A 23,639-nucleotide genomic window follows, 5' to 3' on the forward strand; every position below is an offset into this window, starting at 1 on the left:
GTTGAGTTCAGGTAACTCTTATGTGTGACACCAAATATGTGAGTTGTTCACTTTCACGCAGGTCAGTGATCAGTGTGTGATGGCGTTGGACGGATACTCTGGAAGTTGGGAGCCCAAATTGAGTAACAAGGGACTTAATTTTGCTCGAGTGTTGACTGTGGTCAAGAAAATAAGGGACCACAAGTTGCAGGTGGAGTCATATGGAGTCTTTGGAGTAGCAGCGGTACTCATGGAATAAGCTCAAGTCCAATGTACATGGAAGTTTGACGCATGGACGAATTCAAGATGGTGGTGAATATTCGCCAAGGTGGAGTTTGTTAGAGTTGTGTCGAATATTGTGTACAAGGTAGGTTACAGTTGGACTTGTAGTTGTATTGTGTTTAGATAGGATATGGAGTCGTGTCCAAGTAGGACACTTGTATCCTAGGCCTCTCTTATATAGCGAGGGTAGACACACGATGTAACCTATGCCAACATAATAGCACCGGAACGCAGGGGAAGCCGGTGGCATGTGCCGGAGTCCAGGGCGACCGGGTGCGGTATTGTAGCGGTGTCATGGGGAGGAGCGCCCATAGTCAGGCCCCGGGGATGTAGCCATATTGGTGAACCTCGTTAACAAATCTCGGTGTCGTGCTCGTGTGATTGCTTGATCCTCGGATGATTGACGATGGCCTCGGATTAATTCTAACAGTACTGATTTGGTATACCTCATAGAGGTATCACGAGATAAATATACATTTTATTGTTTCAGCAAAGAATAAATCATTGACATTTAAACTCAACGAGTACAAAAATCATTGCACATGCATGATTGTAGATATAGGCAGATTGAAACTGTGATCTCTAGGAATTCAAATTCTGAATTGTAAGGAGACGTGCATTGCGCGTGCATGATTATACTAGTTTAAAAGATATATGTCGATATTTTTGGTAGTATCATTAACTTTCGGTCAAATGAGGCTTGCGCGTCCCCATGGCATTGGCTCATTGTTGCGTATGATCTCGAGTGCCCTCTGGAGATTGGCCACGACCTCCGACATGGCCAGCCGATTGTGCCCGCGCGGGCACAGGCAGCGGATCGCCGTTTGTGCCACGAGATCCAGTGCCTCTAGCTGACGTGGCGTTGGCTGCAGCGCCGGGTGGCGATCCAGCACATCCCGCAGCTTTCCACTCTGTAAGTTGGGGAGCGTGGAGTCCACGAGGAGGGTCACGCCGTAGATGACCGGCGGCCTCCCCGTCAGCGCCTCCAGCATCACCACCCCGAAGCTGTACACGTCACTCGCCGGACTGATGTGCGTCGTGTAGCTGTACGCCGGGTCGATGTACCCGAACGTGCCCATGACCTCCCCGACGGGCTGGCCGCCGTGCTCCCTGCCGGCCTCTTGAAACACCGCTGAGCCGAAGCCGGACAGGCGCGGCGTCCAGCTTGCGTCCAGGAGGATGTTGGAGGAGCTGACATTGCGGTGGATGACCAGCGGATCCGCACCACGGTGCAAGTACTCGATGGCCCGGGCCGCGCCCAGCAGCACCTCGAGGCGGGTCCTCCAGGACGCACTCACTGGCGACGAGCTAGGGCCGATATATACGGAAATTTTTATGAATTTCAAACATTTTTTGAGAAACCCCAACAATATTGAAAAACCACAAATATATTTTTGAAATTCCAAACATTATTTTTCAAATTAGCAAACATTTTTCAAAAGTGTGAACACTATTTGAAAAACAGGAACAAATTTCTGAATTCCAAACAATGTTCAAAATTTCTAGGCATTTCCTGAAGAAAGTAAAATAAAGTTGAAAACTGAAAAGAAAAGAAAAACGAAAAATAAAACTATAATTGGGAGAAAAAAACGTCCCAAAACTGGAACGAATTAACTGGTTAAACGGGCCGGCCCAGTTGCTTCGCTAGTTTGCCGGTCACGGATGTGAAATTTCAGGTTTTTTCCTTCTTCTTTTTCTCGTCTACACATAGCGTTGGTCTTATATGACTTTACTATTTATTGATATATTTTTATGTGTGTGTGTGTTCGTGTTGCCTGTGTGCATCCTAATTATGCAGATGCCAGATATGTGCTCATTGTGTTATGTATCCTCTAGATAAATCCATCCTTTATCGAAAAAGCTCACCCACTTTCTAGTCTTCCCAAGCATTTTTTTGCGTAACACCTTCTCTAGTTCACCAACTTTCGAGTCTTCCCAAGCATTAACTTTCCAAACAAGTGATCTAGGTGAGGCAACCCAATGACCTCCAGTGGTAATATCTCTATCTTTGTCTTCCTTAGGTCTAGTGTCTCTAAGCAGTGTAACTTGTCAATATTCCCTGGAAACTTGCGGCAAGGCTCAGATATTTTAGATGCAACAGCTTATGTTCGTCCTTGAGATGATCATCCTCGTTAGATAAAACGAAATCAATGAGATACAAGAGACATGGATTTTTACGTGGAAACCTTTATGGGGAAAACCACGGACGCACCAAGGCGCACTAGTAGAAAAGGGGGCAAAGGTCCAGGCCGGGTCAGCCCATTAGTCCCGGTTCAGTCCAGAACCAGGACCCATGGGGGCATTGGACCCGGTTCGTGAGCCCCGGGGGCCGACCGGGCCACGTGGGCCATTGGTCCCGGTTCGTCTGGACCTTTTGGTCCCGGTTGGTGGGATGAACCGGGACCAATGGGCTCGCTCCTGGCCCACCACCATTGGTCCCGGTTAGTGGCTTGAACCGGGACCAAAGGCTGCCCTTTGGTCCCGGTTCATGCCACCAACCGGGACCAATGAGGTGCCTATATATACCCCCTCGCATAAGAGCAGAGCACACTGCTCTGTTTTTTCTGGCCGTCGAGGGGGAGAGGGCTTGGTGGTGCTCTAGCTCACCTCCTATGCACATAAGGTGTTCGATGGAATGCCCGAGCCACACTACTTAAGCTTTCTCCTCTCCAAGATCGACCTCCAAGCTCCATTTTCCTCAATATTTGTCTAGGTTTAGCGGTCCGTCACGCCCCGTCCCCGTCTTCACCGCCGTCGATCACCCGCGCCGATCTCATCGCCGGCACCACCGTGGTGAGCCTCTTGTTCTTATCTTCTTTCTGAAAGAAAAAAATATTCTTACTTGTATGTTTAGATAGATACTTGTATTATTTTCTTACTTTTATTATTGCATCTTATATAATGCGATGGTTTTCGGATTGAAATGTTTTACATAGTTTCAATGTATGGTTTAATTAATTAGATGCTCTGGAGAGCTATACGTTGTTAGATGAGAACTATGTATGTACTTTGGTTTTAATGTGATGATGAACTTCTATTAATTTGGTCACTTATTTATCTATTCATGATGTTCTGTAATGGTTTTTGACACACTTAATTATATATAATGCACGCAGATGAACCGGCAATGGATGTACGGTGACGGACACACCTCCGAGTATATTAAGGGCGAGCATGATTTTCTCGAAGTGGCTGAGGCAAACAAGCAGAATGGTTTTATGTGTTGTCCATGCCCTATATGTGGGAATACGAAGTCTTACTCTGACCGGAAAATCCTTCACACCCACCTGCTTTACAAGGATTTCATGCCACACTATAATGTTTGGACGAGGCACGGAGAAATAGGGGTTATGATGGAAGACGGCGAAGAAGAAGAGTACGATGACAACTATGTGCCCCCTGAATACGGTGATGCTACTGAACATCAAGAGGAACCAGACGATGTGCACGATGATGCTGCAACGGGCAAAGTTGCTGAAGATCAAGAGGAACCAGACGATGTGCCCAATGATGATGATCTCCACAAGGTCATTGTCGATGCAAGGACACAATGCGAAAGTCAAAAGGAGAAGCTGAAGTTCGATCGCATGTTAGAGGATCACAAAAAAGGGTTGTACCCCAATTGCGAAGATGGCAACACAAAGCTCGGTACCGTACTGGAATTGCTGCAGTGGAAGGCAGAGAATGTTGTGCCTGACAAAGGATTTAAGAAGCTACTGAAAATTTTGAAGAAGAAGCTTCCAAAGGATAACGAATTGCCCGACAGTACATAGCAACAAAGAAGGTCGTATGCACTCACTGGCGACGAGCTAGGGTCGATATATACGGAAATTTTTATGAATTTCAAACATTTTTTGAGAAACCCCAACAATATTGAAAAACCACAAATATATTTTTGAAATTCCAAACATTATTTTTCAAATTAGCAAACATTTTTCAAAAGTGTGAACACTATTTGAAAAACAGGAACAAATTTCTGAATTCCAAACAATGTTCAAAATTTCTAGGCATTTCCTGAAGAAAGTAAAATAAAGTTGAAAACTGAAAAGAAAAGAAAAACGAAAAATAAAACTATAATTGGGAGAAAAAAACGTCCCAAAACTGGAACGAATTAACTGGTTAAACGGGCCGGCCCAGTTGCTTCGCTAGTTTGCCGGTCACGGATGTGAAATTTCAGGTTTTTTCCTTCTTCTTTTTCTCGTCTACACATAGCGTTGGTCTTATATGACTTTGCTATTTGTTGATATATTTTTATGTGTGTGTGTGTTCGTGTTGCCTGTGTGCATCCTAATTATGCAGATGCCGGATATGTGCTCATTGTGTTATGTATCCTCTAGATAAATCCATCCTTTATCGAAAAAGCTCACCCACTTTCTAGTCTTCCCAAGCATTTTTTTGCGTAACACCTTCTCTAGTTCACCAACTTTCGAGTCTTCCCAGGCATTAACTTTCCAAACAAGTGATCTAGGTGAGGCAACCCAATGACCTCCAGTGGTAATATCTCTATCTTTGTCTTCCTTAGGTCTAGTGTCTCTAAGCAGTGTAACTTGTCAATATTCCCTGGAAACTTGCGGCAAGGCTCAGATATTTTAGATGCAACAGCTTATGTTCGTCCTTGAGATGATCATCCTCGTTAGATAAAACGAAATCAATGAGATACAAGAGACATGGATTTTTACGTGGAAACCTTTATGGGGAAAACCACGGACGCACCAAGGCGCACTAGTAGAAAAGGGGGCAAAGGTCCAGGCCGGGTCAGCCCATTAGTCCCGGTTCAGTCCAGAACCAGGACCCATGAGGGCATTGGACCCGGTTCGTGAGCCCCGGGGGCCGACCGGGCCACGTGGGCCATTGGTCCCGGTTCGTCTGGACCTTTTGGTCCCGGTTGGTGGGATGAACCGGGACCAATGGGCTCGCTCCTGGCCCACCACCATTGGTCCCGGTTAGTGGCTTGAACCGGGACCAAAGGCTGCCCTTTGGTCCCGGTTCATGCCACCAACCGGGACCAATGAGGTGCCTATATATACCCCCTCGCATAAGAGCAGAGCACACTGCTCTGTTTTTTCTGGCCGTCGAGGGGGAGAGGGCTTGGTGGTGCTCTAGCTCACCTCCTATGCACATAAGGTGTTCGATGGAATGCCCGAGCCACACTACTTAAGCTTTCTCCTCTCCAAGCTCGACCTCCAAGCTCCATTTTCCTCAATATTTGTCTAGGTTTAGCGGTCCGTCACGCCCCGTCCCCGTCTTCACCGCCGTCGATCACCCGCGCCGATCTCATCGCCGGCACCACCGTGGTGAGCCTCTTGTTCTTATCTTCTTTCTGAAAGAAAAAAATATTCTTACTTGTATGTTTAGATAGATACTTGTATTATTTTCTTACTTTTATTATTGCATCTTATATAATGCGATGGTTTTCGGATTGAAATGTTTTACATAGTTTCAATGTATGGTTTAATTAATTAGATGCTCTGGAGAGCTATACGTTGTTAGATGAGAACTATGTATGTACTTTGGTTTTAATGTGATGATGAACTTCTATTAATTTGGTCACTTATTTATCTATTCATGATGTTCTGTAATGGTTTTTGACACACTTAATTATATATAATGCACGCAGATGAACTGGCAATGGATGTACGGTGACGGACACACCTCCGAGTATATTAAGGGCGAGCATGATTTTCTCGAAGTGGCTGAGGCAAACAAGCAGAATGGTTTTATGTGTTGTCCATGCCCTATATGTGGGAATACGAAGTCTTACTCTGACCGGAAAATCCTTCACACCCACCTGCTTTACAAGGATTTCATGCCACACTATAATGTTTGGACGAGGCACGGAGAAATAGGGGTTATGATGGAAGACGGCGAAGAAGAAGAGTACGATGACAACTATGTGCCCCCTGAATACGGTGATGCTACTGAACATCAAGAGGAACCAGACGATGTGCACGATGATGCTGCAACGGGCAAAGCTGCTGAAGATCAAGAGGAACCAGACGATGTGCCCAATGATGATGATCTCCACAAGGTCATTGTCGATGCAAGGACACAATGCGAAAGTCAAAAGGAGAAGCTGAAGTTCGATCGCATGTTAGAGGATCACAAAAAAGGGTTGTACCCCAATTGCGAAGATGGCAACACAAAGCTCGGTACCGTACTGGAATTGCTGCAGTGGAAGGCAGAGAATGTTGTGCCTGACAAAGGATTTGAGAAGCTACTGAAAATTTTGAAGAAGAAGCTTCCAAAGGATAACGAATTGCCCGACAGTACATAGCAACAAAGAAGGTCGTATGCCCTCTAGGATTGGAGGTGCAGAAGATACATGCATGCCCTAATGACTGCATCCTCTACCGCGGTGCATACAAGGATCTGAACGCATGCCTGGTATGCGGTGCATTACGGTATAAGATCAGACGAGATGACCCTGGTGATGTTGATGGCGAGCTCCTCTGGAAGAGGGTTCCTGCGAAGGTGATGTGGTATGCTCCTATAATACCACGGTTGAACCGTCTGTTCAGAAATGGAGAGCATGCCAAGTTGATGCGATGGCACAGTGAGGACCGTAAGAAATACGGGAAGTTGAGAGCACCCGCTGACGGGTCGCAGTGGAGAAAAATCGAGAGAAAGTACTGGGATGAGTTTGCAAGTGACCCAAGGAATGTATGGTTTGCTTTAAGCGTGGATGGCATTAATCCTTTCGGGGAGCAGAGCAGCAATCACAGCACCTGGCCCATGACTCTATGTATGTATAACCTTCCTCCTTGTATGTGCATGAAGCGGAAGTTCATTATGATGCCAGTTCTCATCCAAGGCCCTAAGCAACCCGGCAACGACATTGATGTGTACCTAAGGCCATTAGTTGAAGAACATTTACAGCTGTGGAATGGAAACGGTGTACGTACGTGGGATGAGCACAAACGGGTGGAATTTGACCTAAAGGCGTTGCTGTTCGTGACCATCAACGATTGGCCCGCTCTCAGTAACCTTTCAGGACAGACAAACAAGGGATACCATGCATGCATGATACGTCTCCAACGTATCTATAATTTTTTATTGCTCCATGCTACTTTATATACTGTTTTGGACTATATTGGGCTTTATTTTCCACTTTTATATTATTTTTGGGACTAACCTATTAACCGGAGGCCCAGCCCAGAATTGCTGTTTTTTGCCTTTTTCAGTATTTCGAAGAAACAAAATATCAAACGGAGTCCAAACGGAATGAAACCTTCGGGATCGTGATTTTCCAACCGAACGTGACCCAGGAGACTTGGACCCTACTCCAAGAAGCGCCAGAGGCGGTCATGAGGGTGGAGGGCGCCCCCCTGGGCGCGCCCCCCTACCTCGTGGGCCCCTCGGAGCTCCACCGACGTACTCCTTCCTCCTATATATACCTACGTATCCCCGAACGATCAGAAGGGGAGCCAAAAACCTAATTCCACCACCGCAACTTTTTGTATCCACGAGATCCCATCTTGGGGCCTGTTCCGGAGCTCCGCCAGAGGGGGCATCCACCACGGAGGGCTTCTACATCATCACCATAGCCCCTCCTATGAAGTGTGAGTAGTTTACTTCAGACCTTCGGGTCCATAGCTAGTAGCTAGATGGCTTCTTCTCTCTTTTTGGATCTCAATACAATGTTCTCCCCCTCTCTCGTGGAGATCTATTCGATGTAATCTTCTTTTTGCGGTGTGTTTGTTGAGACCGATGAATTGTGGGTTTATGATCCAGCTTATCTATGGAAAATATTTGATTCTTCTCTGAATTCTTTTATGTATGATTGAGTTATCTTTGCAAGTCTCTTCGAATTATCTTATTTGGTTTGGCCAACTAGATTGGTAGTTCTTGCAATGGGAGAAGTGCTTAGCTTTGGGTTCAATCTTGCGGTGTCCTTACTCAGTGACAGAAAGAGTTGCAAGGCACGTATTGTATTGTTGCCATCGAGGATAACAAGATGGGTTTTTTATAATATTGCATGAATCTATCCCTCTACATCATGTCATCTTGCTTAAGGCGTTACTCTGTTTTTAACTTAATACTCTAGATGCATGCTGGATAGCGGTCGATGAGTGGAGTAATAGTAGTAGATGCAGAATCGTTTCGATCTACTTGTTTTGGACGTGATGCCTATATACATGATCATCGCCTAGATATACTCATAACTATGCTCAATTCTATCAATTGCTCAACAGTAATTTGTTCACCCACCGTAGAATATTTATGCTCTTGAGAGAAGCCACTAGTGAAACCTATGGTCCCCGGGTCTATTCTCATCATATTAATCTCCATCACTTTATTTACTTGCTTTGCTTTTACTTTTTACTTTGCATATTTATACCAAAAATACCAAAAATATTATCTCTATCAGATCTCACTCTCGTAAGTGACCGTGAAGGGATTGACAACCCCAAATTGCGTTGGTTGCGAGTAGCTATTGTTTTGTGCAGGTACGAGGGACTTGCGCGTGACCTCCTACTGGATTGATACCTTGGTTCTCAAAAACTGAGGGAAATACTTACACTACTGTGCTGCGTCATCCTCTCCTCTTCGGGGAAAACCAATGCAAGCTCAAGACGTAGCAATGCACGCACTGTGTACTTGACACCGATAGTATATACCTGGGAAGCTGCAGGAAGAATGTGTACCTGGGCCATCGTCGATTTCTTCCGACCAACCATCAACGTCGAAAGAAAGGCAAGCATTTCAAAGCCGAGGCAGATCACCGGAAGAAGCCTGCCATGCGTACCGGTGATCACGTACTTGCTATGGTCAATGATTTACACGTAATCTTTGGAAAGGGTCCCGGCGCACTAGCTGTTCCGAATGACGCTGAGGGACACGCACTCATGTGGAAAAAGAAATCTATATTTTGGGACCTATCCTACTGGAAAGACCTAGAGGTCCGCTCTTCAATCGACGTGATACACGCGACGAAGAACCTTTGCGTGAACCTGCTAGGCTTCTTGGGTGTGTATGAAAAGACAAAAGATACACCTGAGGCACGGGAGGACCTGCAATGTTTGCACGAAAAAGACGGCATGCCTCCGAAGCAATATGAAGGTCCTGCCAGCTACGCTCTTACGAAAGAAGAGAAAGAAACCTTCTCTGAATGCCTACTCAGTATGAAGGTCCCGACTGGCTTCTCGTCGAATATAAAGGGAATAATAAATATGCTAGAGAAAAAGTTCCAGAACCTAAAGTCTCATGACTGCCACGTGATTATGACGCAATTGCTTCCAGTTGCATTGAGGGGGATTCTACCGGAAAACGTCTGATTAGCCATTGTGAAGCTATGTGCATTCCTCAATGCAATCTCTCAGAAGGTGATCGATCCAGAAATTGTACCAAGGCTAAGGAGTGATGTGGCGCAATGTCTTGTCAGTTTCGAGCTGGTGTTCCCACCATCCTTCTTCAATATCATGATGCACATTCTAGTTCATCTAGTCGATGAGATTGTCATTCTGGGGCCCGTATTTCTACACAATATGTTCCTCTTTGAGAGGTTCATTGGAGTCCTAAAGAAATATGTTCATAACCGCGCTAGGCCAGAAGGAAGCATCTCCATGGGCCATCAAATAGAGGATGTCATCGGGTTTTGTGTTGACTTCATTCCTGGCCTTAAGAAGATAGGTCTCCCTAAATCGCGGTATGAGGGGAGACTGACTGGAAAAGGCACGCTTGGAAGGGACTCAATAATATGCATGGACGGATATTCTTGGTCTCAAGCACACTACACAGTTCTACAGAACTCTACCTTGGTGACCCCGTATGTCGATGAACACAAGAACAGTTTGCGCTCCAAACACCCGGAGCAGTGCGACGACTGGATTACATGTGAACACATCAGGACTTTCAGCAGTTGGTTGGAAACACGTCTCAGAGGTTACAACACTGTTTGTGATGAGCTGTACATGTTGTCCAGGAAACCATCTTTGACTGTATTGATTTACAAAGGATATGAGATAAATGGGAATACATTTTACATGATTGACCAAGATCAAAAGAGCACCAACCAAAACAGCGGTGTCCACTTTGATGCAACAACCAAGAGTGGACATATGGGAACTTGACTACGGACATGATTTTAAGGTCCCTTTTTTTAAGTGCAAATGGGTCAATCTGTCAGGAGGCGGGGTACAGGTGGACCCACAGTACGGAATGACAACAGTGGGTTTGAAAAATCTTGGGTACACTGACGAACCGTTCGTCCTAGCCAATGATGTGGCATAGGTTATGTATGTGAAGGACATTTCTACCAGACCGAGAAAAAGAAAAGATAAGGAAGCGAATACATCATACGATGAGCCAAAGTGCCACATAGTTCTTTCAGGAAAAAGGGACATTGTGGGAGTGGAGGGCAAGACAGACATGCCTGAAGATTATGAAAAGTTTCATGAAATTCCTCCCTTCAAAGTCAAGGCTGACCCAAGCATCCTGATAAACGATGAAGATTATCCATGGTTACGGCGCAATAAGCAAATGACACAAGCGAAGAAAAAGTGAAGACTTTCTCCCGCAACTATTATGATGATACCATGCCAACTTTGTAACAGACGAGTATGATACCATTGTCCGTTTTGTACATGCACATGCTATGTGGGTGAAATTATGATACCATGCCAACTTTCAATCAGAGATCATTTGAAATGCTTTAATGTCTTATGGTTCGGCCCTCGTAATACCATTAATCCCGGTTCGCTCCTTGTCAACTATGTTCTCACCAAGAACACTCAAGAGGGCAGCCACGTGGGCCATTGGTCCCGGTTCATCTGGACCTTTTGGTCCCGGTTCCACGCACGAACCAGGACCAATGCGCCTCGCCCCTGGCCCATGACCATTAGTCTCGGTTTGTGCCACAAACCGGGACTAAAGGGTTGGTCCTCGTTGCGGTCAGAGTTTAGTCCCACCTCGCCAACCGAAGGGCGCTCACACCGGTGTATAAGCCCCTCCCTCTCTGCCTTGTTGAGCTCCTCTCAAAGTGAAAATAGATGCCCTTATACAGGGAATTTACCTAAATTCATACTGAATTTCTCTGAAATTCATAGAAATTTAGGTTGAATTTAGGTTGAATTTTGTCTATAGGCGCATCTATGCTCATTTTTTTAGTAAAGTTAATCACAAACTTGTGATTCACACAAATTTCAAAGAATTCAAATTTTAACTATTCAAATTTGAAAACTAATGGCACTAACAGAAAGTTTATAATTTTTCTAAAACTAATGGCACTAACTGAAAGTTTATAATTTTGCTGACCTAAAAGCAAAAAGAATTAAAAAATAAAGCAAAAAACAAAAGAAAATAAATAATGTAAAAAACAAAACAAAAAAACTAGAAAAAAAATATTTTTATAGTAAAGTTAATCACAAACTTGTGATTCACACAAAATTCAAAGAATTCAAATTTCAAAACTAATGGCAATAACAGAAAGTTTATAATTTTTCTAAAACTAATGGCACTAACAGAAAGTTTATAATTTTTCTGACCTAAAAGCAAAAAGAATTAAAAAATAAAGCAAAAAAAAAGAAATTAAATAATGAAAAAAAACAAAACAAAAAATAAAAAAAACTATTTTTATAGTAAAGTTAATCTCAAACTTGTGATTCACACAAATTTCAAAGAATTTAAATTTTAACTATTCAAATTTGAAAACTAATGGCACTAACAGAAAGTTTATAATTTTTCTGACCTAAAAGCAAAAAAGAATTAAAAAATAAAGAAAAAAACAAAAGAAAATAAATAATGCAAAAAACAAAACAAAAAAACTGGAAAAAAAATAAAAAAACTGCCACCTATTGGGCCACCACGGCCTGAATACGACTAGAAACCCAATAGGCCCACAAACAGCATAATGTGACATTAGGCCCGTAAGCCTGCATTAGAGAGGAGCTCGAGAGGGCAGCCGCAGTGGGGCTTATAAACCACTCCGAGCCCCTCTTAACTAGCGAGGTGGGACTAAACTTTTGGCTGCAGGCAGCGCAAGGCCTTTGGTCCCGGTTCGTGGCACCAACCGGTACCAATGCCCTCCTTTAGTCCCGGTTGGTGCCACCAACCAGGACCAAAGGCCAGTTTTGGACTAAAGGGGGCATTGGTCCCGGTTGGTGCCACGAACCGGGACCAATGACTTTGCTATTAAGCAAACACTTAGCGTTTTTCAGTCATCTCTGCAGTTGCCTGCGCCGACGCCGCCGCCATGCTGCCCTATTCACACCCCGCCGACATCGTCGCCACCACCGTCGCCGCCCGCGCCCCGCGCCCTTGACGCGAGGCTGTCCCGACGCCGTCCGCCGCCCCTGCCGTCGCCCCCGACCGCGCCGTCGCCGTCGCCCATGCCTCGCCGTCGCTGTCGCCGAAGTCGTCCCCGAGCCCGCGCGCCCCTGCCCTCGCCCCTGAGGGCGCCTTCACCGTCCTTCGTCCCCGAGCCTTCCTCGTCACCGACGCCACCTCGCTGTGACCGCCGCCCCGTTCTCCTGCTCCCCCCCCCTGTACTGGCCGCCGTCGCCGCTGCACGCTGCCACCGCGCCGCCACCCCTGCCCTTAGCTGCCGCCGCACGCCGCCCCTGCCCTGCATTTTTATTTCACATTTTTTCATAAATGTATTTTTTTGTATATGTGTGTGTATATGTTCATATCATTTTTTTCATAAATGTATTTTTTGTCAATTTATGTATATGTTCATATATATGTGCATATTTGTAAAACAATTGTATATGTATAGGAAAATTTATGTGTATGTTTTTGTGCATATTTTTTGTCAATTTATGTATATGTTCATATTTGGAAGAAAAAAAGGAGTGGAAAAAGAAGGTTAGTGCATTTTAGGTTAGTGTAGAGGAAAACGTAAAATAGGGAAAAGGAAGAAAAGTTTTATATATCGGAAAGGAAGAAGAATAAAAAGAAGGAGAGGAAAAACGAAAATAAGAAGAGGAAGAAAGGAGAAGAAGAGGAAAAAAGAAGAAAAAGAAGAGGAGAAGAAGAAAGGAATAGAGGAGAAGAAGAAAAAAATAGAATATTTTCTTCTTTTTTTTCTTCGATCTTCTCCTCTATTCCTTTCTTCTTCTCCTCTTTTTATTTCTTCTTCGTTTTCTTATGTTTTATCGGGTCTGTCGTCGTTGATATACCCCTCCCGATAACTTCAACACGAGGGGGGGTCGATATACTCCCTCCCCGATAATATTATTTTCCCATGTACGTATGTCGTCGTTGTCGATATAACCCCCTCCCGATAACTTCAACACGTGGGGGTCGATATATACCCCCTCCCTGATAACCTTATTTCCCCGTGTATGTATGTCGTCGTTGTCGATATTACCCCCTCCCGGATAACTTCGACATGAGGGGTGGTCGATATAAACCCCTCCCGATAACTTCAACACATGGGGGGTCGATATACCCCCTCCCGATAACTTCAACATGTGGGGGGGTCGATATACCCCCTCCCTGATAATATTATTTTCCCATGTACGTATGTTGTCGTTGTCGATATAAACCCCTCCCGATAACTTCAACACGTGGGGGGGGTCGATATACCCCCTCCCGATAACTTCAACATGTGGGGGGGGTCGATATACCCCTCCCCGATAACATTATTTTCCCGTGTATGTATCTCGTCGTTGTCGATATTACCCCCTTGAAGCGTTGTCGAGGCCACCCCAAATCCTAGAGAAGCAGCGTCGAGGCCACTAATTAATATGATTCCTTACTGTGATTAGCTAGCTAGTTCTACGTTTGCCACTAATATATCCATCTGTCATGTTTGAATAATAATTGCCATGTTGTAAATATTTGCAGAAACTATGGACACCCCCCGAGACGAAGCAACAGAAGCGGTGTTGGGGGACATAATCGCACAAGGAAGTGATGTCGTCTTCTCGTTTATGAACAACACCGATGGTCTGTAAGGACAGGGTGAAGAAGCAGGCTAAGATTATGATGGCTCCTTTGACCCAATGCCAGTGCAAGAAGGAGACTGTGAGGACGGCTCCGGTGACCCAATGACGGTGCAAGGAGACCGTGATGACGGCTCCGGTGACCGAACCGAGTCTGGCCAGGTATATATATTAGTTAAGCTTGTGCTGACTAGCTAATTGATGCATTCATTGTTTTGGTATATGTACACATATTAATTAACTCTCGTCTTTCTTCTTTTTTCTAGCCCTTCGGATCGAGCACAACTTTGCTAAGGAGATGAGGCCCGAAGAAAAAGTTGAGCTCGGATGAAAGGTTTGAGATCACAGCAATCGCGTGCTATGGCGAACCGATTGAACCCATCCGGAAAAATAACGCATTTGCTGCTTAGTGCGGGGTTCTTGTTAGGGACAGGTTCCCGATCAGCATCCACTAATGGTATAAGCCTAAGAACGAAGACCCTGAGGTGTCTTATGTCAATGATATGCAGAAAGATGGTCTTTGGACTGAGCTGAAGGAAAATTTCACCCTAACGCCAGAGGAGGATCCAGAGAAGCCAGTTATAGAGCAATTAATCAAGTCTTTTGCTCTTAAGAAGATGGCAGGCCTATTCAGAAGGTGGAGGAAAGAGCTGAAAAAGTTTGTCGACAAAGAAGAGACACCAGAATTCACCGGCAAATATGAGAAGATCAGAGATCACTGGCCCGCATTTGTGGCCCACAAGACATCGAAAAAGAGTAAGAAGATGTCGGCGACAAACAAGCAAAATGCTGCAAAGAAGAAGTTTCGCCATCACACAGGGTCAGGTGGCTACCTCAAAGCCCAGCCTAAGTGGGACAAGGCTAAGAATGATCTGCTTGATAAAGGGATCGAACCAGAAACAATGAACTGGCCACACCGTTGCCGGACTTGGTTCTTCGGGGCTGGCGGAACCTTCGACCCTGTATCAGGGAAGTGCCGTTGGACGGACAAGCAACTGAAAATACCAGTCAAGAGGCTTCGGCACTATATGATGCAGCGCAGCAAGGGACGTTCGTTCCAGACAGGGAGAACGGCGAGCTCACAATGGCCCTCGGGAATCCTGAGCACCCTGGACGGACACGAGGCACGCCAGGCTCCGTTCTATGGAAGGTTGGTTTTCCGTACGCAGGCGGTTACAAATGCCAGGAGAGGAGGAAGAAAGTGCAGCAGACCGAACTACAGGCGTTGCACGCAAGGGTACAAGCAATAGAGGAACGAGAAGCAAATCGCAGCAAATGAACTGCCGAAGCTTCCCCCGAAGCTACCCCGCCATCTCAGCGGAGAAGCAGCGTGGCTTCCACCGAGCTGCTTCAGCCGGAGCATGTCTTGACGGCTCCTGCTAGGTACCCTGAGGATTTTATCACAGAGTCTCAAAATTGCCACCTTATGACGCAATGGCAGAACTTAAAAGTCAAGGCGGCTGTCAGCCAAGTTTGACCTTCAAAACCCGGCGCAACTTTTCACTGTCGTCCGATTCCAGAAGGATATGCTAGGGTGACGGTGGACAAAATAACGGAGGGATTTGAGGACCTCCAGCTTGACCACCCTACCGGTGAAGGGGAGACTCGGCTGGGTTCTCTCTAAAGACTCCATGCCTATGTCGGAAGGAGTTCATCAAGCTTCCGAACTGGACGCCTCCTCCTCCTCCGCCGGCGAGTCAAGGCACTCCGCCTCCTCCACCGCATCCTCCTCCGACGAGTGACAATCAGGGCACTCAACCTCCTTCTCCGGCGCGTGGCGGCACTCCGCCTTCTTCTCCTCCTGCGCCGGCGCGCCCGAGCAGCCAGTAGCCTCCTCCTTCTCCGCCTCGTCAGCAAGGGCAGAAGAGACCTGCCGCTGCCCCGGCTGCTCCGGCACGTCATAGTCCTTCTCCTCTGCCTTGTAAGCAAGCACGAAAGAAGACAGACGCCGCAGGCGCCCCGTCTGCTCCGGCGTCTAGCAGTACAGCCAGAGGCGGGAGGCAATACAGATACGGTCCTTCTCTCAAGCCTCTAGAGAAGTTACCGTACGAGAGGACCGAGGAGGAAAACGCGAAGATCATGCGGACCGAAGTGGAGGACTTCTTTGAAGGGTTGAAAGCAAAGAGACATCCACCTGCGGAGGAGAAGGTAGATCCGGTGAAAGCAAAGCGCACTATCGATGCCCTGAGGAAACCACCAAAGTCTCCACCGAGAACCAACTATGAGCGCATCTGAACAGGCATATCTTGAAGCAGAGCGGTCGGGAAGTACTGTCAGACATCAAAGGTCAAAAGAACGAGCAGCTGCGAAAAAAATTGCCCAGCTCGGCAAACAAGCAAATCAATCGTGCCCCCTTCTCAATGTGTCTAGCGGCGACATCGTCGCTAATGCTCTGGGGACGGTGCCCGGTTATAGCAATCTTGCAGATTACCTGCCTGACGATGTAAATTTTGATTTGGAGGTGGTCGAACACAGATACGAGTACGGGAAGCCTCTCATCAAAGATGAAAAATCTCTAACAACGATGATGCAAAGATTCCATAGTTGGTACATGAAAACCTGCAGAGAGTTTGGGGGGACGAATACTTTGTATCTGAGAATTAAAGTGGAGCACGACCTCATTGGAACTGATCTGTTGCCTGTTCCGTTTGAGGAGTTCTTCGAGTTCTTCAATCAAAAGGCCCTTGTTGAATTAACGGTCTTTTGCTACTGTCTGTAAGTACTATTTCTGTCATTAAGTCTCTATATATAGCTCAGCTCTTTCATTGCATGTATTTATAATTAATTATCCTCACTATATTATGCAGATTAAAGATCGTCGAGTGCAGAAAACAAGAAATGTATGATATTGGGTTCATTAACACAAATATCATAGATGAAATTCAGGTTAAAAAGCACACCAAAGAGGCCGAGGCCAACTTGCTACAATCATTGATCAAAAATCAAAACAAAGATACCATACTCTTTCCTTACAACTTCGGGTGAGTGTTACTGTCGTGTGCATATTCAGTTTCCCTTATTACTCGAGCGAGGTTATAGTAATGTAATTGATGAGTTATGCATGCGTGCGTAGCTTCCACTATGTTCTTCTGGAGATTAAGCTTGAGAGGGGACTAGTAACCGTCTTAGACTCGAGACGAAAAGATCCCGAAACCTATGCGGACATGACTAAAATGCTCAACAGGTAAGTTCAATCGATCATTATCGCACCATATCGGCAACTTTTTGTTCATTTCCTGATATCTCAAGTAATAATTATTATTTTCTTTGTCTTGCAGGGTTTGGAAACAGTTCACCGCAGAAGCTCCGGGATTGTTGAAGGAGCTGCAATATACATACCCGAAAGTAAGTACTACTGGCTAGCTAGTTGCGCGCATCTCCCATTGATTCTATAGCTATACTTCCATCAATGCCATTTATAATGCTTCATTATCAGTTTGATTGACCTCTATTTCTCGTAAAGTGCTTGTGGCAGGAACAAGGGAATAATTACTGTGGATACTACGTGTGCGAGTTCATCTACAACGCGACTTTGAAAAATAAGCGGGGCTACTCTAAAAGACAATATGAAGTGCGTAAGCAATAATATTCACAATTTCATTTTATTACACCATCATTTCTGTTGAGTTTCATTCATATATATGTATTAACCCCCTTCTTCAATTTAGACATGGCAGATGCGGAATGAACTCCTACCACAAGACCGCATGAAAGCAATTCAAGAGGAATTGGCGGGATTCTTTCTTGACCACATCATCAATAAAGCCGGAGAATACCATGTGGAAGTTGATTTCAATTGCTAGAGGATTGTAAGAGATCTTACATATTGTATATGTATGTAGCTAGTAGCGTGGGATAGATAATACGAAAACTTGTTGTTCGACCAACTCTCGGAGAAGGAGAGGTCGATCGATCACTTCCCTCGGTATGCATGACGAACTTCTGTACTTAACGGTTTCCTTCATTTTCTTACTAGCTAGCATGTCGAGGGCCTCTCTATGTATAGTACGTAGCGTCGACCAAGCACGGAGATAAGAGAGGACACTTCTCCCTATTAATTAGCTAGCTAACACAATATATGAAACACCTAATCAACCCCCCAAAACCCCCAACCCCCCCCCCCCTTTCAAAAAAAAAACAAAAACCATAGCCCCTGAAATGCTGACGCGTGGATGCCTATTGGTCCCGGTTGGTGCCACCAACCGGGACCAAAGGCTCTCCTGCGTAGGCTCGGCGCACCGGCCACGTGGAGGCCCATCTATCCCGGTTCTGGACTGAATCAGGACTAAAGGGCCAGGGCATTAGTAACGACCCTTTAGTCCCGGTCCAGGAACCGGGACAAAAGGCCCTTACCAACCGGGACTAATGGTGGTTTATCTACTAGTGGTGCAATTCACTGTGATGGAGGAGTATTACAGGCACGAGAGGACAGACTTTTTGTAGGTGCGACTATATGGGGTATATACGAGGGCAATGCAAGAGTCCTTGGAGGACAAGTAAAATGAGTTGTACTCATACGCGCCGACGTTAATGCAACGCCCACATTATTTGTACTACATCTAGTACAATACGATAGAATTTGCATCACAATTTAAAAGTGTGGTCTCAACTGTGAATAATTAGCAGAAGAACTAGACCATATCTCAATTAGAATTTTCTTATTAAGAGCAATAAATGGTGACCAATTCATAAGATAACAAGCAATGGAAGCGGCCTCAGCCCAAAAACGTCCATGCAAACATGCATTGGACAACATGCAACGAGCCCTGAAAATAATGGTCATGTTCATACCCTCGACAACACCATTTTGTTGAGGAGTAAAAAGGAACGATGTAGTGTGCTTCAGACTTGCAATAATTCTCAAATAGTTTAGAACATAATTCCTTACCATTATCGGTGCGAAGTATCTTTACCATCTTTTCAATTTGTCCTTTAATCATAATCTTTCACTCCTTAAATGCTGAGAATGCTTGATATTTATGCTTCAAGAAATAAGGCCAAACTTTTCTTGAGTAATCATCAATAATAGTCAACATGTGAATAGCACTACCGAGTGACTTTCTGTGAGACGGTCCCCATAAATCAGAATTCACATAATCAAAAATACATTTAGTTGTAACAACTGAAGTGTTAGAACTTCACCTTCTTGTGATTGCCTAAGGTACATTGCTCACAACTCGGTGGATGAGGTGATGCCTCGCTAGGATCCTTCGGTAGAGCGCACAACTGGCGATTTTACGGCGGTCTGCAGTAGAAGTTTGTGTCGACTTCGGTGGACTGCTGCAGTACAATGGCTGCAGCGGAAAAGCCCATCTTTGGTCTCGGTGACTTGTGGCGGCGCGATGAACACAACCCTAACTCTCGTCTCGATCTAATCTGTATAAACTTGGCTTTGTATACCACTTGTTAGATAAAACAAGATCAACAAGACACAAGAGACACAGAATTTTACGTGCGAACCTTTATGGTAAAAACCACAGAAACACTAAAGCACAATTCATTAAGATGGAGGAGTATTACAAGCACGAGATGACAGACCGTCTTTAGACGCGACTACATGGGATATATATTGGGCTATACATATGCTACACAAAACATTACTGGTGAGCATGTTAGATGATCAAATCGCATGTATATGGAAATAATATAGTTTACACTAGCTTTAAGTTCTTTGGTGTTTACTATAAATGTTATTAGTTTAATACAACATACATAGTATACACATGCAGTCCCCTTATTACTGAACCCGCTATAACTGATGCTTTAGAAGTTTATATAAATATGCTTACCTAATCATATACTAGAAACTACCATTAAAGTATTTACTTGATCATACGCTTTAGATATCTCAACCATTATATGTGACTATAAACAACAGACGAACACACACGCACACAAGAAAATTTTCTCTATATAGTTTAGCAATTTGCCAAAAGAAAAATCAAAGATGATTTTCTGTTACAAAATACAATTTAAAGCTATCACAATGCAAGTGTATTTGTAATGATATACATAACAGTTATATAACAAATATTACTAACTAATATTAAGGAATGAGTTGCATCATTAAATATGAAAATAATGAACTATAGTGATCAATATTGTTGCATGATAAAACAAAGTTATAGAAAAGTATAAAAATTTAGTATAATTGTTTTACAGTAACCAATCTCAAAATTAACTTCAACTATATAAAATAGTATTGTTAAATTAACATATACCTAAGAGACAACACCTATAAATAGTATAATGTGATTACCGGCAAAGGTGACGGCGGGATGAGCCATGAACCGCCGAAGGCTGTTCGAGAGGAGACCGGCCTTGACGACCATGAACACGAGGCAGCGATGGCCGGCACACAGCTGGATGGTGGCCGGAAGGAGGTGACTTCCGTCCCCGTGGCCGCACGGGGGCCTGTTGAGGGTGAGGCCGACCACGAGGCGGCCAGATCAGACCGCCTGGTCGTCGAGGAGCTTTTTCCTCCGGATCCACCGTCGGGCGTCACTCCCGCTGGCAGTGACGTCCGCGCTCAGCTTGTCCTCGCCCACGCGCATGGCGTAGCTCTTTCTTGCGGCTGTGGCACGTCGGAGGCGCGCCGTGGTGGTTCTTGTAGGGAGGAGGAAGATGGAGGAGGGGTGGGGTTTGGGTTTGGGCTACGGGAAGGAAATGCTTTTGCACGCATTCCCCCCGAGGATATCCCTCCCTCCAGCCGGTCATGTGCACGGTGATCCTCCGTCCAAAAGTACACACCCAAAGCTCACACACTTTCTTTTGGTTTTCTTTTGACCGTCCCAAAACTCTATAGCCCACCATTTCAAAATAAAGTAAACTTACTGTGGAAAAGTAGAAGCCAGACCAACGTAGTCTAGTAGTGCTACCCCTTGATTTGACCGACCTCTCGGATTTGAACACTTTGCAACAATATTTTCAATCCGCCATTTTCCTTAGTTATCAAATCACTCAATTAAAAGAGGGAATATCTCTCATGTCTCACGCTTCTCCTGCTGGTGTCGTCTAATGTACAGCGACAGACCGACAAAACAAGGAAAGTAGGAGCTCTACAGTAATAAATAGGAGAAAGCTGACTTGCTCTTTCCACTATTTTACTGGAGTTGCCCTTTCCGTTCTCCTATATTTGAACTCCTATTTATACTACCTTGGATCACTGTGGGTGTAAGAGGAGGGCGTTGGACAGCCCGCCCACAATGAGGCGCGACGCGGAGAGGCGGGGCAGATGAAAGGCCGCTCTCGCACTCGACATCCTGTGTGTCGAGGAGGTGTATGCCGACGCGGGAGGCCTAGACATGCCTAGAGCACCGCGGACTTGACCTGCTCCCGCGGGAACCGCAGCTGCATCCACGCCTCCTTTGAGTACCTCTGCCTGGGGATGGCGCCATAGCCCAGCACAGCCTCGGGGGTCCTCTCGATGGATGCCTTGCGCAGGCCCGTCGCCGCCTTGATGTCGAAGACGCGCGTGACACGAAGGCGGTAGGTCTCGCGAAGGAGGCACTGGTCGGACACCACGTGATTACCGATGAAGGTGACGGTGGTATGAGCCATGAAGCGCTGGAGGCTGTTCAGGAGGAGACCGAGACCTTGGCGACCATGAACACGAGGCGGCGATTGCCGGTGCACAGTTGGATGGTTGTCGGCGGGAGGTGACGTCCCCCGTCCCCGTGGCCGCGCGGGGGCCTGTTGAGGGCGAGGCCGACCACGAGGTGGCCAGACCGGACTGCCTGGTCGTTGAGGAGTTGGTCCTCCGGATCCACCACCGGGCGTCATTCCTGCTGGCGGTGATGACCACACTCAGATTGTCCTCGCCCACGCGCATGACGTAGCTCTGCCTTGCGGCCATGGCACGCCGGAGGCGAGCCTTGATGGTGGCGCTACGACCATGATCCATGGTTGGCTGACGTTGGAGAGGAAGGGGAGAAGAGAGCGGGTTTGGGGTTTCTGCGGGGTGGAATTTGGGGGCCTTTTATGGTTCTTGTAGGAAGGAGGAAGAGGGAGGAGGGGTGGTTTGGGTTTGGGCTACGGGAAGGTAATGCTTTTGCATGCCTTGCCCCCGAGGATATCCCTCCCTCCAGCCGGTCATGTGCATGGCAATCCTCCGTCCAAAAGTACACAGCCAAAGCCCACACACTTTCTTCCGGTTTCCTTTTGACCGTCCCAAAACTCTACCGCCCACCATTTCAAAATAAAATAACCTCTCTTTACTTTGGATAGGTAGAAGCCAGACCTACGTAGCCTAGAAATGCTACCCCTTGATTTGATCGACCTCTCACATTTGAACACTTTGCTACAATATTTTCAAATCCACCATTTTCCTTAGTTATCAAATCACTCAAATAAAATAGGGAATATCTCTCACGTCTCACGCTTCCCCTGCTGGTGTCGTCTAATGTACAACGGACAGGCCAACGAAACAAAGAAAGCAGGAGCTCTACAGTAGTAAATAGGAGTACAAAGCTAAATCTGACTTGATTTCTCTACTGTTTTATTGAAGTTGCCTTTTTCCGTGCTCCTGTATTTGAACTCCTTTTTATTACTAACTTGGACCGCTGCGGGAGTAAGAGGAGGGCGCTGGACAGTCCGCCCACGACGAGACGTGACGCGGAGAGGCGGGGCAGATGAAGGGTCGCCCTCATGCATGACAGCCTCGATGTCGAGGAGGTGGATGCCGACGCGGGACGACAGGTATGCCTGGAGCGCCGCGGACTTGACCTGCTCCCGCAGGAACCGGTGTTGCATCCACGCCTCCTCTGAGTACCTCTGCCTAGGGATGGCGCCATAGGCCAGCACAGCCTTGGCGGTCCTCTTGATGAACACCTTGTGCAGGCACGTCACTGCCTTGATATCAAAGGCGCGCGTGACACGGGAGGTGGCAGGTCTCGTGAAGGACGCGCTGGTCGGACACCACGTGATTACCGGTGAAGGTGACGGCGGGATGAGCCATGAAGCGCCGGAGGCTGTTCGGGAGGAGACCAGCCTTGTTGACCACGAACACGAGGCAGCGATGGCCGGCGCATAGCTGGATGGTGGCCGGCGGGAGGTGACGTCCCCCATCCTAGTGGCCGCGCGGGGGCCTATTGAGGGTGAGGATGACCACGAGGCGGCCAGACTGGACCGCCTGGTCATTAAGGAGCTTGGTCCTTTGGATCCACTATCATGCGTCACTCCCGCTGGCGATGACGATAGCGCTCAGATTGTCCTCGCCCACGCGCACGGCGTAGCTCTGCCTCGCGGCAGTGGCATGCCGGAGGCGAGCCGTGATGGTGGCACTACGACCATGATACATGGATGGCTGGCATTGGAGAGGAAGGGGATAAGAGAGCGGGTCTACCATTTCTGCTAGGTGGGATTTGGCGGCCGTTTATGGTACTTGTAGGGAGGAAGAAGAGGGTGGGTGGGTTTGGGTTTGGGCTACAGAAAGGAAATGCTTTTGCACGCCTTCCCCCCGAGGATATCTCTCCCTCCAGCCAGTCATGTGCA

The 23,639-nt window shown here is 46.3% G+C and overlaps 1 protein-coding gene across 1 annotated transcript; it reads right to left on the minus strand.

Moving 5' to 3' along the window:
* Positions 1–950: 950 nt before the first annotated feature.
* On the minus strand, positions 951–20,479 carry LOC123064192 (putative serine/threonine-protein kinase-like protein CCR3). Its single transcript, XM_044487724.1, has 3 exons — positions 20,407–20,479; positions 12,703–12,823; positions 951–1,569 (listed from the first exon to the last, which is right to left on the minus strand). Exons 1-3 carry the CDS (start codon positions 20,477–20,479, stop codon positions 951–953), a joined length of 813 nt encoding a protein of 270 aa, XP_044343659.1.
* Between the last annotated feature and the right edge of the window lie 3,160 nt (positions 20,480–23,639).

This window comes from Triticum aestivum, chromosome 3B (assembly GCF_018294505.1).
Source record: "Triticum aestivum cultivar Chinese Spring chromosome 3B, IWGSC CS RefSeq v2.1, whole genome shotgun sequence".
NCBI lineage: Eukaryota > Viridiplantae > Streptophyta > Magnoliopsida > Poales > Poaceae > Triticum > Triticum aestivum.